This window comes from Palaemon carinicauda, chromosome 18 (genome assembly GCF_036898095.1).
Source record: "Palaemon carinicauda isolate YSFRI2023 chromosome 18, ASM3689809v2, whole genome shotgun sequence".
NCBI classification, from domain to species: domain Eukaryota; kingdom Metazoa; phylum Arthropoda; class Malacostraca; order Decapoda; family Palaemonidae; genus Palaemon; species Palaemon carinicauda.
In genome coordinates this window covers 81244140-81264266 of record NC_090742.1, presented here as the reverse complement: position 1 = coordinate 81264266, position 20127 = coordinate 81244140, and the positions used below count along the sequence as shown (strand labels likewise).

The 20127-nt window shown below is 33.0% G+C and overlaps 2 protein-coding genes across 2 annotated transcripts in view; both read right to left on the bottom strand.

The window, feature by feature from the left end:
* Window positions 1–825, bottom strand: part of LOC137657120 (glutamate receptor ionotropic, delta-2-like) — a 31257-nt gene extending 30432 nt beyond the window's left edge. The window contains exon 1 of the mRNA XM_068391479.1: window positions 752–825. Coding sequence (XP_068247580.1) covers window positions 752–756 — 5 coding nt within the window. The 5' untranslated portion in view covers window positions 757–825. The remainder of the gene's footprint in view (window positions 1–751) is intronic.
* Window positions 826–1481: 656 nt separating this feature from the next.
* Window positions 1482–20127, bottom strand: part of LOC137657394 (uncharacterized) — a 26860-nt gene continuing 8214 nt past the window's right edge. Inside the window, exons 2-7 of the mRNA XM_068391731.1 lie at window positions 18784–18854; window positions 10931–11012; window positions 6753–6862; window positions 2711–2886; window positions 1847–1948; window positions 1482–1502 (exon numbers count right to left, since the gene is read on the bottom strand). Coding sequence (XP_068247832.1) covers window positions 1482–1502; window positions 1847–1948; window positions 2711–2886; window positions 6753–6862; window positions 10931–11012; window positions 18784–18854 — 562 coding nt within the window. The remainder of the gene's footprint in view (window positions 1503–1846; window positions 1949–2710; window positions 2887–6752; window positions 6863–10930; window positions 11013–18783; window positions 18855–20127) is intronic.

The window sequence follows — 20127 nt, the reverse complement described above, 5'->3', positions numbered from 1 at the left end:
ATATATACATTTATATCTATCTATCTATCTATCTATATATATATATATATATATATACACACACACACACATATATATATATATATATATATATATATATATATATATATATATATATATGGTTATTTATGAACAGTATGAAATAAATTTCCAGTAGTATAACCCTTTCTTGTTTCCCTTTGCTCTACTCACATGAGTGTCCAACTTAGTACACTAACTACCGTAGTTACCTAAGCTTTAGAATTACTTAATGAACGTGCCAGGTCCTTCCTTATAGAAAAACATCTTATTCGGAGATCAATGGGTATTCAAAGGTTTAAAGGCCGCCCTAGCAAGACAATGCCCTAGAGACTGACAATATTTACATATGATCAGCGCCAAAGCCCCTCTCCACCCAAGCTAGGACCAAGGAGGGCCAGGCAATGGCTGCTGATGACTCAGAAGATAGACCCACAGGCTCCCCCAAACCCCCATCCTTAGCTCACAAGGTTGGTGAGGTTGCAGCGACCAAAGAATCTAACGAGTTTGAGCGGGCCTCGAACCTAAGTCTGGCATTCACCAGTCAGGGATGTTACCATATTGGCCACCATAGCATTTGTCCTAATTCTTTATAGGAACTACTGAAAAGAAGAAGAGGGCGAAACGTTTATAAGAATGTGTAAAGAAAATTAGTACAGAAATAGTCAAACTGGTAAACGACTTGTTGGTTAGTTAGTTCAAGGTAGTTACCGAGATTATAGATAGACCATACCTCATGGCGTTGCTGGTATCCACGAACGTAGTGAAAAAGTTATAGGAAAATTCCGATGATGCAATTGCAATTGATGCCTGTAAAAAAAGGTAAATTTAGATTCCATTAAAGCACAAATTACGGGGACATGTGCAATTTAATATGAAAATATGTTCGTACGTAGCATATATATATATATATATATATATATATATATATATATATATATATATATATGTGTGTGTGTGTGTGTGTATGTATGTGTGTGGGTGGGCGGGTGTGTATGTATGTATGTATGTATGTATAAGCAAGACCACAGACTAAAAATATATATATTTTAAGAGACATCAAGATGGATATGAACATAGATATCTAGCCCAATTTAATGCTGTTATGTAAGACAACCGCCAAAATTATATGTGAAGAGTATTTGCTAATATCAACATAATTCTTGACTGCCATCTCATAATTTCTCCATAATAGTCTCTGCTGAGTTGTAGGGAACTGTTGTATGTATATATATATATATATATATATATATATATATATATATATATATATATATATATATATATATATATATGATGTAAGAGATAATTGTTACTGCTTTCTCTATGAAAGAATATAATATTCTTTCCTCTGTTTTTTCTCGAAAATCCATAACATACACAATTAACTTTGACTGGTTGCTTTGGCAATGACGCATACGTTTGTTTAGTATTATTTGTTTGTATTGTAAAATAATTGTAATTCATCCATAACTGAAAGATAACTGAAAATTTGCATATAACACTATACTTACTGTACTTTCCTGGTATTTTTCAATAGCAAAATTACAACAAGTTCAGTATTAAGAAGTTTGAGTTTGATAATTGTTTGTACACACACCTACACACACACATACACACACACAAACAAATATATATATATATATATATATATATATATATATATATATATATATATATATTTCAAATGTTAATGAATACATTATTTGTATTTCTAAAATTATAGTTATAAATCCTTATTAGTATGTAAAATATTTATAGAATTCATGGCACTTTGCCTTAATATACATTATTCAAGATAACAAATTATAACTTCGAATTGGCTTACTTGGGTTCCTTCCCTCAACCTATTCAACATCTCCGATGAATAATCGTTCTGCATAATAACGTACCAGTGAATAGTTGGAGATTCTAAGTTTCTTTCTCTGACCTGAGGATAGAAATAAGACTTGATGAAAAAAACCTTAAACTATCAATTTTTCTTATTAGAAATTGATAAATATCGTAATCATTAATCCAGTTGGGTTATTCCTTCTCACATTATTATTATTATTATTATTATTATTATTATTATTATTATTATTATTATTATTATTATTATTAACTAAGCTACAACCTTTGTTGGAAAAAGCAGGAAGCTATAAGATCAAGTGCCCCAACAGAGAAAAAATAGCCCACTAAGGATAGGATATATGGAAATAAATAAACTACTAGAGAGTTAATGAATAATTATGATAAACTATTTTATGAACTGTAACAACACTAAAATAAATCTTTGTTATATGAACTATTAAAACTTCGATAAAAACAAGAGGAAGAGAAATAAGATAGAATAGCGTGTGCCTGAGTGTACCCTCAAGTAGATCCAACGGTAAAGAAATTATATATTGCACATGTGAAGGTCTACAATTAACCGTCATTCACTGGTCTAAGCCTGGCTTAATTCAAACCGACTACCAACCTCACTTTATAACAAGCAAAGATTTTTCTTCAGGAAATAGTATCACAATACACAATGATGTAACTAAAGAAAAAAAGGTAAATATTCTCTATTAAAAAAGCAGAATCAAGTAATGTATGCAAAACTGAATGCTAAATTTTCATAAAAATAGAAACCCAATGACTACCTCAAGAATATAACTGAACAGTTTTCATAGATACAGTAATGGCAGCAACCCTAATTACATGTTACCTTATCAAAGATACTAAGAGTATTATCTTTATTGCAGACGACCACTATGTTCCTCATTTCACGTTTATAAATCTTCGACTTCAGAACATTTTCCAACAACTCCGACGATTCTGAAAAGCTCAGCCCGATGACATCACTGTAAGCCTGGTTCAATACGTGCATCATTGCCAAAATGCCTGATTGATGAGGAGAAAATAGTATTGATAAATTGGTGGGTCCTTGTCTAGATTAGTTAAGCTACTATGGAAAATATTAAAACCAATCGCACTTCGAAGAGATAAGATGTCGTTATAAGTCAGGAAAAAGGAAAAATGTCAAACATAAAAACAGGGACCAGGACTCAGCATCCCACGCTTTCATTTTTCTCAAGTAATTAACAATTATCTTTAACAGTTAATCATTTGTATTGACGAATCCAACAGGTTTTATATATTCAAAAGAAAAACTAAATATAGTAAGTATACGAGTATTGCTTATCTTACTTTAAATAGTCCAGCTCGGTTTCTTTGCAGAGAATTTAAATAACAAATTCTCTCTCTCTTGCCTTTTTTTCATTGTTAATCTATTCAAATTATAAAATTTTAACATTAGAAGAAAGAGGAAAAGCATGGTGAATAATTTCAGAAAAAAAAAAAAAATAAGAAAAGAAGGATAATCAGACCCGAAAAAATATAAACTTTTCTAACGCTATGAAAATAAAAAATGCTTACTTTGCTAATCAAGGATTGTTAAACAGCAAAACTTAACTACCTTCTGAGCCCTTATCTGGCATCATCTATATTTACAAGTGTGATGCGGTCAGTCTGGATAAGATCTTTGATTATTGCAATTTCTTCTCGCACTAGTTGCTTGCTGGTCATGCTGACCAGATCACCCACATCACAGTACAGTATTATTATTATTATTATTATTATTATTATTATTATTACTTACTAAGCTACAACCCTAGTTGGAAAAGCAGGATGCTATATAAGCCCAGGGGCTCCAACAGGAAAAATAGCTCAGTGAGGAAAGGAAACAAGGAAAAATAAAATATTTTAAGAAATGTAACAACATTAAAATAAGTATCTCCTATATAAACTATAAAAACTTTAACAAAACAAGCGGAAGAGAAATAAGATAGAATAGTGTGCCCGAGGGTACCCTCAAGGAAGAGAACTTTTACCCTAGACAGAGGAAGACCATGGTACAGAGGCTATGTCACTACCCAAGACCAGATAACAATGATTTGATTTTGGAGTGTCGTTCTCCTAGAAGAGCTGCTTACCATAGCTAAAGAGTCTCTTCTACCCTTACCAAGAGGAAATTAGCCACTGAACAATTACAGTGCAGTAACCGCTTTGGTGAAGTAGAGTTGTTTGGTAATCTCAGTGTTGTCAGGTGTATGGGGACAGAAGATAATATGTGAAGAATAGTGGGTGTGTGTAAGCAAAGGGAAAGTGAACCGTAACCAGATAGAATGATCCAATGTAGTAATGTCTGGCCAGTCAAAAGACCCCATAATTCTCTGACGGTAGTATCTCAAATGTTGAGCCATGTGGAGAAATGCAACACAGATAGAAGACGTAAAGAAGTGATTGTTCTGGATGCTTTTAGGGAAGAATTATATTAACTAGTTCTAGTGTAAAGTTCATTTTTTTCTTTGGTTTTACATACTCAGTATTCTATATTAATATATATGATATATAATAACTTTTTATCAATATCACGTGTAACTAATTTTCTATCCCGTTTTACAAGCTATTAAATGAAGTGAGATTTAATCTTATGTGTATTTTTTTAAAAGGCTTCATAAAGTAGTTATGAAGAAGCAACGAAACGTGTCGCCAATAAAATACGCACTTCTTTTAATAATGATGATTTTATTCCGACACATCTGTATTTTCACTTTCACACACACAGACACACACACACACACACACACACATATATATATATATATATATATATATATATATATATATATATATATATATATATATATACAGCATATGTGTGTCTTTACACAGATACTCTTACTTGGGAATAAATGTTGAGAAAAAAAAAAAAAAAAAAAAAAAGAATGCAGTGGACTTACGTAAGAGATATCTGGAAATTATCGTCCGTATTACTAAGCGCGAAATCTGAATGTGTAATTTTCTCTGAAAACTGAAGGTTGTGTAAAGAAATCACAAGAACATTTCGGACTGAGTTAGACGAATAATGATAGGTATAAGAGAGTGATTTGTCTGTCGCCTTCATTATGAATATTCTATAAGAGTTTCAAGACTTTTCGTCTCCTTTTCCTTGTAATTAACAATACTAAATTTGTCAAAAAATTCGTCTAAAATACATATAGCTGCAAAAAAAAAAAAAAAAAAAAAAAGGAAAACACAAAGCTTCGTAATTATATACGAATTTCCATGAATGCTATTGAGTATTTTTAAGGATTTTTTTTTTTTTTTTTAAATTTTACTATTGTACATCCAACTGCAAGGCTACTTTGCGAAATAAGGGATATATCCAATAATGAAAAAAAAAATAATTGAGTTTTATTATCATAATTTTTCGCTTCATGGGAATTTCAAACCGGCATTTTAGTTTACAGTCTTCAATTTCTACATAAGAAGAATCTGGAAATCAGAAATGTGTTAGACATAAAATGTATCAAATATCTTATCGAGATATTTCATAAGAAAGCTCAAACTCTATTTAAAAAAAATGCTACAAATCTGAGTTATTTCTGTATTGGCAACGTCTCCTTGGCAACTAATACCGGATAGCTTGACAAATTTCTGAAGAACACCATTAATATGAAGAGTTTATTTGTTGGTTTACATAAAGCTGGCCTTATGCCGGCACGGCCCTTAGTTTTTCAGTAGCCTGTAAGTGTGGTAAGGTAATTCAAATTATAAGAGAGCTGAATGGCAATTATTTATATTTAAAGAATCATGTTTAGACAATTGCAGTTTACCGAGGCAAAACCGGATGACCCTTTACACGAGTCTTCACGCCATTTTTTCTTTTACAGAAGAATCGATCATCATTGTGTTGTTTTCTAATTCATACATTTCTTTTATATAGCTTTTATTGTTATTTTATATTGGGACGAATTAATGAGATGAGGCATTGTTGATCGTCTTTGAAGGATTAATGTCTAGTACAGTGGTAATGTATTTGCCTAGCATTCACATGGTGGCAGATCGATCCCCGCTCGAGACCGAGAGTCTAAACTATTTACTGTGGAGGCCACTGCTGTGGCTGGGCACCACAGTGGGGGATTGGGCTTGCCCGGCTAACGTTCTGGTGAGCATCTTTTCTGATGAAACTGGAACTGAAACCAGAAAACTTTAACCTTTAAAAGACTTTCATCGTAATTAAATGTTATATCTTCCTCTGCTCGTTTTCAATAACATTCATGTTAATCCTTGCTCTTTGAGAACCCGTCCTGTCTTTCACAGAACTTTGCAGTTTGAGAATAAATATTTTTTTTTCTTTTTACTGAAAACTATTGAGAGACTGTCGATGAGAAAAGTTTTGTTATTTACTGCATTTATCAGCTGTTGTAACGGTGTAGAAACATGCGTAGGCTCGAAGTGAAATATATATATATGTATATATATACATATATATATATATATATATATATATATATATGTATGTATATATATATACATACATATGTATGTATATATATATACACACACACACACACATATATATATATATATATATATATATATATGTATGTATATATATATACATACATATGTATGTATATATATATATATACACACACACATATATATATATATATATATATATATATATATATATATATATATATATCAAAGCTTTCATAGACAAGCATTACATTGTTCGAAAAATTATAAATATTACCTATTAAATGAATACATTGGCTGTTTCTATCTGATTCTTAGATTTAATAGTGAGAAACTGTAACACTTCAGCAATTATTTCTTATTTACACTTCCTCTATTAATTTTTTGTTCTTCATTTACTTATTCTTTTACACTTCATCTATTATTTTTTTTTCTTTTACCTGGGTTGGTATCGTCGTAGATGACGTGCAGTTGATGGGCCGATCCAGACTTGATCAAAAGAGACATCATATTAGAAGTGAACATGGCCACATCCTTCTGAAGTTTCATCCTGCGAGAAGAATAAACAGAAGATGAAGATTAAGATTTTCCGTTTTCTAGAGACCTTCACTTTAGAAGCAAAGGTCCCGATATCTATCTTTAAGAGAGAGGTTAAATGTAAGTTCACCTGAAATAAAGGTATTGTATATAGAGAGATGGAAAGTAAAGAACCGACATGACGTCATCGTTGGTTTCTTGTTTTATTCAGGAGTGTACGCATACATAAGCACACTCGAACTCATACATAAAACACATATATGCATAATATTTCATGTATATATAAGTGTCTATGCAAGTGCACACACACAAAAACACACGCACACACATGTATGTATATATATATATATATATATATATATATATATATATATATATATATATATATATGAATATATAAATAAATATATATATATATATATATATATATATATATATATATATATATATATATATATATACATATGTTTATATATCCTGGTTTCTGCCTACCAATGATATAATGTTCTCCAAACGAATCTATTCAAAATACAACTATGATTTGATTATAGTACCCGTCTCTTGCTTACTGGTACTCATTCAAGAGTAACACGCGCGATAATTAGACCCTTTCTGTTGTGGGGTTTTAATAGATTATATTCTTGGGAAGTGTTAGATATCTATAATGAAAGTTTGAAGGATTATCCTGTCGTTAGTGGGCCATACTCTTTGCTTGTGTTATACACACACTACGCGCTAAATCTCTCTCTCTCTCTCTCTCTCTCTCTAATGTTTACAAATATATTCTTTTTAGTTGTGATCATATGGGTGAGAATGAAGGAAGGTAGCCTACTGTAATTTGGTGGAAACTTTTGACAACTAATTGGATTGAGGTCAAATGTATATCGCCCTATATAATAAAGAGCAAGTGTCTGGCTATATATATATATATATATATATATATATATATATATATATATATATATATATATATATATATATATATATATATATATATATATACTCACTATATATAAGATATTCTCTTCACCCCTATTTAGTGCGAACCAAAGAAAAAAGATTTTCTTGAAATTGCTTTTAGGTCTAATTATAAACCCAAATCATCCAGTATCTTATAGCATGAGGAATATTACTTCCTTAGGTACCTCAGGCTTTACTTAAACAAGAAAAATAAGGGGAAAGTGAAACAAGTTTCCATCCAAGTCTTTCGCGGTTTGTGAAATTGAAAAAAATCAGAAATTTGGGAAACTGTAAGAATGTCATAGTTTGGGAAATTATTATTATTATTATTATTATTATTATTATTATTATTATTATTATTATTATTATTATTATTATTATTATTATTATTATTACTTGCTAAGCTACAACCCTACTATGCATTTCAGGCAGAAAATAATGTGTTTTTCGTAAATATCTCCCATTCTAATTACTTGATCAGAATGGTACTTTGACACAGCACTCTAATGACCTCCCCCTAATTTTTGATACTTTAATGCACCGGCATATCTCGTTCATTAAGGAATTTACTCTTGTCATGATAAAGCCCAAGTCACGTGAATCGGGTAAGTAGGTGAAGCGATTCGAATGCGTACACTCCCCCGTCCCTCCCCTCTCCTTTCCTCCCTCTGTCTAGACTCTCCTCCTATCCCTCCAGTAACTCCCTCTCCTAGTCTGTCCGGTGTCGCTTACTCTACCTTTATTGTAACCTGTTATGCTTGTTAATAACTGATAGAATTGATATGTTGGATCTTTGTTTCAATTCTTATTAACATTTCATGATATTGTTGTATTTCATCCAATCTTGATGAACCTGCCCAGAGGGCTTCCTTCAACTATGTAGAAATAACGAAACACGTTTACCAAAGGTAGGATTGATGGGCTTTACAACCCTTGAAAGGTAGAGTAAATGTAATCAAGTGTTATATAAGTTGACTGAAAATTTTTACGGTGTATTTGCTCACTTTACCATTAACAATCATAATTTGGGTATCTGCTATGGCTTGTGCCTAAGCAATTTGTTGTCTCAGTGTTTGTTTTACTGAGGAGGTTTTCTCATCATATTCATGACTGGCATGTTAATTTGCCCCAGTAAAATCAGAAATGTATTTACATTACGTCTCCATTCCATACACAGAAAGGAACAATAAACTAAGGATTTGTCTTAACAGGTAGGAGAAACTTCAGGTTTGTTGGACGCACAATAACACAATGTGGCATAAGAAACACAAGCACATTAATGAATGAGTAGATCTTAATATTTACCCTATAATTTACTCCTTATACACACGCACACACACACACACACACATATATATATATATATATATATATATATATATATATACATATATATATATATATATATATATATATATACAGTTTATATATGTATATATGTATATATATGTATATATATATATGTATATATATATATATATATATATATATATATATATATATATATATATATATATATATGTGTGTGTGTGTGTGTGTGTGTGTGTGTGTAATTCTGAAATGTCAATCCAACAAATTATGTAGTTTGTAAATTTTTCATCAGTTTTAAATACTATAATCATTTGTGTCACAGCATAATTTTGTATTCTACAGCTTTTGGTTATACCACATAAGCCTTTCAAGGAGAATAAAGCCCACCAATCCTGCCTTTGGAAAACGTGTGTTTCCTAATGTAAACACAGTTGAAAGAAGCCCTCAGGCCAGGTTCATCAAGTTGGATAAATAGGCTAAAGGCTATAAACTCCATATACACCCTGACGAAATACGACAATATCATGAAATATTAATAAGAATTATAACAAGGATCCAACATATCAATTCTATCAGTTATTAACAAATACAAAAGGTTACAGAAAAGGTAGAGTAAGCGACACCGGAGAGACTAGGAGGGGGGGTTACTGGAGGGACAGGAGGAGGGTCTACACAGAGGGAGGAAAGGAGAGGGGAGGGACGGGGGAGTGTATGCATTCGAATTGCTTCACCTGCTTACCCGATTCACTTGACTTGGGCTTTATTATGACAAGATTAAATGCCCTAATTAACAAGATTTGCCAGTGCATTAAAGAATTATAAATTAGGGGGAATTCAATAGGGTGCTGTGTCAAAGTACCATTCTGATAAAAAAAATTAGTATGGCAGATGTTAAAGAAAAACATACTATTTTTTGCCTGAAATGCATAGGGTAGTTGGAAAAGCAGAATGCTATAACCCCGAGGGCTCAAACAGGGAAAATAGCCCAGCTAGGAAAGGAAATATGGAAACTATAAGAAAAGTAATGAAAAATAAAAGTAAAATATTTTTAGAACTGTAACAACATTAAAATTAATATTTCATATATAAACTATAAAAGAATTAAAGAAAAGGAAGAGAAATAAATAGAATAGTGTGCCCGAGTATACCTTCAAGCAAGAGAACTCTACCCCAAAACAGTGAAAGACCATGGTACAGAGGCTATGGCACTATCCAAGACCAGAGAACTAATCGTTTGATTTTGGAGTGTCCTTTTCCTAGATGAGCTGTTTACCAAAGCTAAAGAGTCTCTTCTACTCTTACCAAGAGGAAAGTAGCCACTGAATAAATACATTGCGATAGTTAACCCCTTGAGAGGGGAAGAATTGTTTGGTAACCTCAGTGTAGTCAGGTGTATGAGGATAGAGGAAAATGTGTAAAGAATAGGCCAGACTCTTCGATGTATATTTGTAGGCAAAATGAAAATGAGCCAGTAAAAGTACCTAATAACACTTTAGCGGTAATATCTCAACGGGTGGCTGGTACCTTGGCCAAAAAGGGAAAAAAATGAGGCCAGATAAGAGTTTAAAAGCATGATAGCAATGGGATGAGACATTCAGAAGAGTCTACCTGAGAGCAGACGAAAATAAAAGGAATGGCTCTACTTATTATAAAACATTTCTACTCCTCTAACCTAATCTAACCTACTCTATCCTACCTAACCTAACGTAAGTTGAGGGTTTTTTGTCATGTGTATATATGAACTGTTCAACTTGATAATTTATTCATGTAGAATTAGGGTAGAAGAAATTGAACCCTTTCATAAACTCACCTCATAGCGTGGTTGGAAAGCCCTTGTCTGGAATCATTCACTTGACGGTAGGGACTGGCAAGGAGGGTGTGGGTCGGCATTGCTAATTGGAAAAATAAAGTTTGTTAATTGGCCTTTAGCCCTCAGTCCAACCTGGACGTTTCTGTTTAATAGAACGGAACTGTATTGATTTTTTTATCTACCTTTCTGTTGTCTAACTGGAATTCAAGAGCAATCAGCAATGATAGGCAATTTGCTATTTGTTTACAAGAGAACGCTCACCATTTACTCCAAAATTATGCAGTCCTGCAGCTCTCTTCTTTTTGTACAGTAATTCGGAGGTTCTTTAAATGCTGGGAAAGCAAAAAAAAAAAAGAAAGATATTTTGCGAGAGGGGGGAGGGGGAGGGGTTGGTGGAGGAGGTACTAAGCGACCAGGAACGACACCGTCAACATAGTTAAGATCAGATCAGATTCAGGTTGAGACTTTGCCTTTGCAACGGCGCCTCTGTGTCTTTTAGTTTTGTGTGTTCCTTATTTTCACTAGTTTTTCTCTTTTCATCCACATTTGATGTATTACACTTTTCTTATTTTCAATATTTTCTTCACAAAAAAGGAATTTTCCAACTGTTTGTGCACTATCTTCTTAGTATGGTTGTTGGAGCTCAATTGCTTTTATTCTTATATCACTAAACTGTGGACAATATAACATGAAATGATTAGCCTTTTCTTCTACATCGCAGAATACACAGTTTATATATCCATCTTGGTGTCTGTTTTTTATATTCAAGCCCAATGTGTTTGTCCTTGCTCTGAATAATAAAATTAACGAAAATGTGTTGTCATACACTTCCTCCTCCTTGATTTCACTTTTCCAGTTTTTATACAGGATTAGACTCTCCTTGCACTCCATTTCACTCTTCTATTTGCTCGTGTCCCATTCTCTTGTTCTCTTCTTTATATCCTCTTTCGTACATCCGTGACTTCTATCATCGCCATCCCACATTCTTCAGCATACTTCTTCACATGCATCCACCACTTCCTCTCTTTTTCTTCCCTATCATTGACTATTGCTATTAGTATGTCCTTCTCTCCCTTATAAATGCTATTAAGGTACCTCAGCTTTCCATCCATTACCCTTGTTTTCATAGCAGATGCTCCTACATCTCCTCTCAAGGCTACAATTGCTGTATTCTTTACACCCCCTAATATCCTTCTATACGCTCCATTCTCTATTCTCTGCAACTTTTCTATTTCAGTTTCCGTTAAGTTAATTACATTTGTTCCATATAATATAGAAGGTAGTGCTACACTTTTCCAGTATGTTTTCCCTATCAGTATTTTATTGCAACTTTTTTCTATGATTGAGTATGTAAGATTAGCTAGCCTTTGAGCCTTAACTATCATTTCACTTTTCTGTGTTTTGAACATATTCCTACTGTCATCTACCTTGATACCTAGGTATTTAATATTGCTTTCTACTCTTATTCCCTCTATGTTATCTGGTTTCTCCTTCATATTATATATAAGTACACTACTTTTATCTCTATTTATGTCTAAACCACATTGCTTTCCTATATCTATCACTTTCCTTATGCTTAATTCAGCATCCTCTATACTCTCACCAAGCACAAATACATCATCAGCAAAAAATAATACTACTAACTTTATAATATCATTTTTAAAACCATTACCTTCCTTCTCTACTTGTTTTATAATCTGATAAGTAATTAATTTGAACAATGTTGTAGAGCCAGTACAGCCTTGCTTTATTCCACTACTTACGCTCATTTTTTTTTCTACTCTTTCCCCTATGTCTAACGTAGTAGAGTCTCCCACATATACTTCAGCTATAGAGTTAATTTTACTAGTATGTACTTTATATTGCTTTAATGTTTCTATCAGTGCTTCCTTTTTTATGGAATCAAAAGCTTTTTTGAAATCTAAAGAGTCTTTTCTTATTTTTGAAAGTTTCTTCGACCAAGTACTGCAAGATGAATATATTATCCTCAATCCTTCCTCCCTCTGTAAATCCCGCTTGACTATCCTCTATGGCATTATTACTATTTAGGTGTCCTATTTCATCCTTGATAAAAGCCATGTATATTTTATATGATACATTTGTGAGTGCTATTGATCTCAATTCCTTTGCTGTTGGTTTGTTTTTCTTTTTTAACATTTTTGTTCTGGATTCTTTCCAGCTTTTGGATTTTTCTTTACTGGCTAATTCCTCTTTGTAGCAGTTCACTAATGTATTCTTACATATATCACTTCTCATCATAGCTTTGTAATAGTCTGGCTTTACTCCATCTGGCCAAGCTGCTTTACCTTTCTTTAGGCGTTTTAAGCATTTTTTCTAATTTACCTTTATTCATTTCAGCGGCAAGCATGGGTTTAATTACTCCTTTGACATTTATTACAACATCATAATGCTCCCTTAGGTGTTCGGGTATACTAAATTCATTTACTATTATAATGTCGTTTTCTCTTCTCAAATTATCTTGGTATTCAATCTCCTTCTCCTCATTCCAGATCTCTGTTATTCTATTTTCATGCGTATTGTAGACTGTTTTCCAAAATTTTACTAATACTTCTTTAGCCTTTTCATCGGATAGTTTATTTCCTCTATCTCCATATAATTAATTGTATTGCCTCGCTTTTTATTTCGTTGCTATTTTTTAATTTGTTTATGTTTTCCCATAGTTTATTGTTTTTATCATCTCCCTGGTCTTCTTTTTCTCATATAAAGTTATACTGTCTTTCCCTAGTATTTTAACTTCTTTCTTCTTATGATTGTATTTTTCTTCTAATTCTGTTTTTAAACTATTATCTTTTTTTCTATTAAGTTCCTTTCTTTCCTTAATCTTTTTCCTGATTTCCTCGGTTACCCAAGGTTGTTCTTTGGTCTTCCCTTCATTCGTTACCCTTCTATATGTTTTAGCCAAATGTTCTTGTTTCATTTCTGCCATTATTATGTTTAGCTCTTCAATGTTTTTTACATCCTTGCTAACAAGTTTTCTCTCTATAGATTTCACATTATTCGTGTATATCTTTTGTGTCATTGCTATGATATGTAATTTCTTTCCACTTCCCTATATTGTAGTTATTTTCTCTATTTGTTTTTACTTCCAATTCTACTGTTATTACGTTGTGATCTGATATGTCTAATACTGTTTTATCTTCATCTATTTCCATACATTTAAATTGATTATATAGCACATTATTTCCAAGAACAAAATCAATAGGACAATACTGGTCTTGTCTATTCCACGTTTATAGTCCTGAGCACCTTTCGTCTCCATTTAATAGTGTTAGGTTGTGGTTACCCATTCAATCTAGCACCATTTCCCCATTTCTGTCTACTTGTTGGTGTCCCAGAAATCCCACGTGGCCGTTAAAATCCCTCATTACTAGTAAAGGAGTTGTTTCTCCTGCTTTCTGTATTAATCTTTCACATTATGCTTTCAATTTTTGATCTCATTTCTTTTTATCTTCTGTATTTCCTGCTGCGGAATATACTACTATGAGATTCAGGGCCTCTGTAACACGGTTTTTTGGACTTTGCTCCTTATCAAAGCATCGGGTGTAGCTGAAAGTTGACATATGTATATTTTACAACCACACACAAATTTTGTCAGCATTATCAATAACCTAAACCCGATGGTTTTAATTTTTATAGAGTAAAAATGATCCAGCCGACGCCATGGCCAGTGATACCGAGCCAAGAGTCGAAAACATTCATTACGTAAGCAATGTAAACACCTTTGGACAAAATTTTGCCCCGCCCATCCACCAGACACCCATTCACCTTCTTCCATCTGCTCTGAAACCCATAACAGTCAAGAATGGCTAACAGGATTTGGAATTGCCCCCGTGGTTGCAAACCTGCATTTGTCTTACGACTTGCAACTTTATACAGTCATGAGAAAGCCCTTGGCCATATCTATTATAGCCTGAATAGGTAATTATTCAGTTTCTAGTTTTAATCCAATGTTTATGGTCTGATTTGTATTTAGCGTAACATGATTATAATACTTGTAATGTCATTCAGGGTTTTTAACATTTCCATTAACTATTCACTATGCCACCAAGAGAGAGAGAGAGAGAGAGAGAGAGAGAGAGAGAGAGAGAGAGAGAGAGAGAGAGAGAGAGATTGTATGTAAACAGTCTTTATATAACTTTTTTTGTTAAAATAAGATTTTTGTGCTAAAATCTCCATCAGACCAACGGATCATCCGATATAATTTTTTTTCTTCTTCTTAGGCCGTACGAACGTGCTGGCTATGTTTTGGGCATGACTGCATTTTGTAAATAAATCATGAATAGTTTTAGGAGTTTTATTTGTACATCTAATGGGAATCTATAGAAGTAAAGTGAACATAATTCATTTATCCTTTAAAATATTTACTACATGTAGCAAAACAAATAGTAGTAAAGATGATAATGCAATGAAGGAATGATACCATACTTTATCTTTAGCTTCAACGTCGGCAATAACATACCCAGTTGCCATAATTTGTCAGCTTAATGAAATAACCTATCATCTAATGTTAAACTTAATTTCTGAGGAGGCCATGGCTTATTGCACAGTGAAAAAACATGACAAAGACTTTACGAATGGCGGAACAATACATAGATGTGGGTGGGGTATCAGTGCTGGCGTAGTAATACTACTGTAGCAGTACTGCCGCAACAGTAGTATGCATGAATTAAACGTTTAGGCCAACTGCTGGGATCATTGAGGATCATTTAGCACTTCTTACAACTACTCAAGAAATGAGTTTTTATAGCCAGAATTTGAATTTTCTGATCCAACAATGCCCATGATAGCCTTCAGTGTTATCCTGATTCATAACGAGGCCAAAGTGGGTGGAGTCTCATGAAGTCATCATTCTGACGATAATTATTGGTGAAGGTTTAAAGCGAAAATACGGTACCGGCTATCTTTTTTTTTACAGTAAATAGGTAGGTAGATAGACAATGAATAAAAATTGCTTGACATTGGATATAGCAGTTATCAAATCAAGCTGGTCTACTACGTTTTTGAAAATTACCAACTATTCCATACACTTTGTCAATCTGATTGTGACCTATAAAGTAGACTGTAATTTCTTAGGAAACTTATTTTGGGAGTTAGACAAATAATCGAAGTGTTTTTGTATTTATTAACATATTTTGTTCGTTTGTTCATTATGACAATTCTCAGTGGAGAGGTTTCAGAGTTCATAAAGGTGTACTGCTTTGCTTTTATTTACACTTTTGTGTTATTGTTGGCAGAGGTATAGCCTTCGTTACGTATAACCAATCATCGATCGAGAAAGAGAGAAGAAATGCCGTCATAAGTTACGTAACGAGTGCGTTCGAAACCTTTTCTCTGAGTAAGTTGGCCCGTCTTCAAATATCGTCACTTTTACTTAATAAAGTACCAAATTTATTCAACCTACGTAATGCAGAATATAGTCAAAATTTATGTGTAGATATAATGTGCATTCTGAATAAGCGTTATATTTATGAAATTCATAGAAAAAAAGTTATTGCGAAAAAACCGTGTTACAGGGGCCCTGAATCTCATAGTAGTATTATCAAAAATACTAAGTTGTAGATTTTGCACTTTACCATTGTTATATCGCTATGTTTTGTTTCCATTTCCTCTGCTTCAGTGATATCATTATTTTTAAAAATTAACATTAACCCACCACCCTTTTTGTCTTTAAAATCCCTTCTTTTTTCTATCTTTAAAAGACCTTCACTTAATTGTAATTTATCTATCTTTTGGTGCGTTTCTGTTAAACAAAATATATTTGTTTTGTTTGTGTTCATCTCGTCTTCTACTTATATTAATTTCTCTTTAGTTAGTGCTTGAATATTTAACAGGCATATTTTTATATATTGGCTAACTTTTTTGTCTAAATTTATACCTTTTCTACTTCGTTTGCTTCTTGACGAAAATTGTCTTTTCTTTATGTACCACCCTTGCTCTCTTCATTTTCTTTTTTCTCTCTCAATTCCTCTAGCAACTTCCTTTCTTTCTCCCTTTCCCTAAAAGTGAGGTCAGGTGCAATGAAAACTTGTCTCAACTCCTCTTTTGTTGATTTCTTGAGGTGTTTCCCCCTTGCAACTATTCCCCATTTTTCCTTAGTGCTTTTAAGCTTAACTAGTAGGGGCCTTGGTTTTTGTCTTTGTTCCTGTCCCTCTCTCTCTTCCCTTGGTTTGCCTAATCTACCCACTTCAATTTCCACATCGTTCATTCCTAACTCGACATTAATCAAACTTCCACATATATCAAAATCATATTTCTGTTTTTCATTACTATCAACTTTTGTACTTTCTTTTATGTTGAAAATTACTATATTGTTTTTATTTTTCTCCTTTTCCCTTATTTCTATCATCTCTGCCCTAACTTCCTCTCTTGTCAGATGACCCGTTCCACTAAGGCTCTGCTCTCATTTTTTTAACTCATCTACAGTATCCTGGAGCCCTATGAAATTATCCCTAAGTTCATCATATTGTTTCCTAAGTTTCTTATTTTCTGCCTTCAAGTTTTTGAAACTCCCCCGGCATCTACTACAAAACCATCAGGCAGGTTTGGATTCGCTGATTCTCTTAAATTCATTTCTGTCTAGTTGACCACAGTCTATATGGAACCATACATCACACAAATCACATTCTATCGCTTCTTGGTTCGATCTTACCGCTTTTTTGCACCATCCGCAGTCGTTTGGACCAGCCATGCTTTCTTCTTGTTCAGAGTCGCTTGAATATTCTCCCTCTCTTTTTCCCCCTTTCACTTCCTTCTTTCTCACACTCACACCCACTGCACTTTTCACTGATTCTCTCTTAGACACCATGTTTAATATCTTTTGAGCTTAGGTATGTTATTCTAGATCTAGAGGCTTTTTTTTAATTATTAGAACACACAATCACTACACGCTTCTACCAACCTCTTACGTCAGCGTGTATTTGGTATATATTCAAAATACTGTATATACTACATTAAAAATTGAGTAATTACTCAAAAGTGTCACTATTTGTGAAATGTATATTTTATATTTGGTGAATATTTGATATAAATCATATTAGTATTTTTTTCAAAAAACTATTTTAAGAATAACTAGTTTTCCCAGACAACGTTTTGCTACACTAACGCCATCTATTGACCACTGCCTAAGGATGCTTCCTAATTTCCCGCCAATGAAAACAGCGCTACAAAAATAGTCATTCTCATAAAAAGTTTCTTTAAAAAAAAAAAAGAAGATTTATTGTCAAGTATTTACCAAATAAGATGTACGATTCACAAATAGTGACACTTTTGAGTGATTGATCCATTTTTAATTCAGAATATATTTTGAATATATACCAAATGTCCGCTGACGTCACGAACTTCTCTTTGATTGACTATGTTGACGATGTCAGTTCCAGGTCGCTTAGCACCTCCTCCACCTTGGAGGAACCACCGACCCCGACCCCTCCCCCCTCCCGCAACATATCTTGCTATTTTTTTTTTTTTTTTTGCTTTCACAGCATTTAAAGAACCTCAAAATTACTGTACAAGAAAAGGAGAGGGGGATGACTGCACAATTTTAGAGTAAAAGGAGAGCGTGCTCTTGTAAACAAATACCGATGTTATTTAGTTATAATGTGATGATGTGTATGTTTTCGTGTCTATAATAAACTCCTAAAGAAAATAAAAAATCAACATCTTTGGTGATTTCTGAATGTATTGTCATTTTGTGATTATACCACATAAAAGAATTGAATGAAATATGGATTAATTTGTAATGACAGAGTCAGAAAAATGAAAATGCAAAAGTTTATAACAATGAAAATAAGAGAAGATATTTTTCTAACGCCAAAACTGTATCAGTCTCTTATTACCGTTTGAGCTGAGCAACCAGACTTGAAAGAAGACGCTTATCGGAAAAGAAATACTCATGATGACACAGTACCTGTAATGTAAACAAAACATTATTTAGTTTAAATAAATTATTACTAAGAACTTCTTCTTCTGGCTTCTATTAAATGTGCTGTAGCTTCTTCAATTTTCAACTGGATTTCAGAATGAACTATTCACAGAGCAGCTCACCTGATATAAACAGTAATATTATTTATGATACAATAAAGAAACCACAATCACTATTGATGTAACACTTCTATCAAAAAATATGCTTTCAGTACAATTGTGTATCTTTTTTTATATTGGAGTTGTAAGGGGATTTAGTAACATGGAAGGTAGATGACTCAATATAGAAATATGGCCATAGAGGGTTTCACCTGATTCCTATCTCTCAATAATCAGAATAATCATTATCATCTCCTCCTACGCTATTGACGCAAAGTGCCCCAGTTAGATTTCGCCATTCGTCTCTATCTTGAGCTTTTAAATCAAAACTTCTCCATTCATCATCTCTTACTTCACATGAAGAATTCCCATCACGCATAAACCTCCCTGACCCAAATTCCAACATCATGAAATCTATTCACCTTGCATAAAACATTTCCCTCATAACACCGACAGAGAATTAGACAGTGATGATCAAACCCCTGCAATGTTAAAGTCAACAATTAGATTTCTTTTTTATCATATTTATAAGATGATTTTGAAAAGATTTCATGAAGAGACGAACAGTACATCACTCACTTCATATTCATCCTATCTACTTAGGTTGTCTAACATTTTTCTTAGCTGAATACAAATTTTGGTGAGAACTTTCTAATGAGGGCCCGGTCTCCAGAAAAATAATCATGTCCGCACAACATTTAGTTTCAAATTCCCGAAGAAATAGATAAGCTTTGTACGTATTGTTGCTCACCAGCTTATAACTTTCTATTAATATAAAGTGTTCCTCGTCTTTCCAATTCGTCGGCAGTTGTTGAGCTCCGGCTTCAATGAAGGCCATTAAATTTACTGCTTTGAATTTCAAATCAGCATTTACGGTCTTGATAAAAACAAAAATAAGTGAGCATAACACCAATTTTATGGAGTGAAAGACTTGCCAACAACTGTATAAGATGTCACTTCCTTGGCGATGAGTTTCCTAACAGCTAAGGTTAACATTCAAGTTACTCCATGTTAGGTAAGATCAGCACTCAAAGCTTTTTACCTCCGCCAACAAAGTTTGTGAGGAGGTTATGTTGTCGCCCGATGTTTGTCCGTTTGTCTGTTTGTTTGGGAATAACTTGCTGGCCATAGTCTTATTCATAGAGTAGTGAAACTTTCAG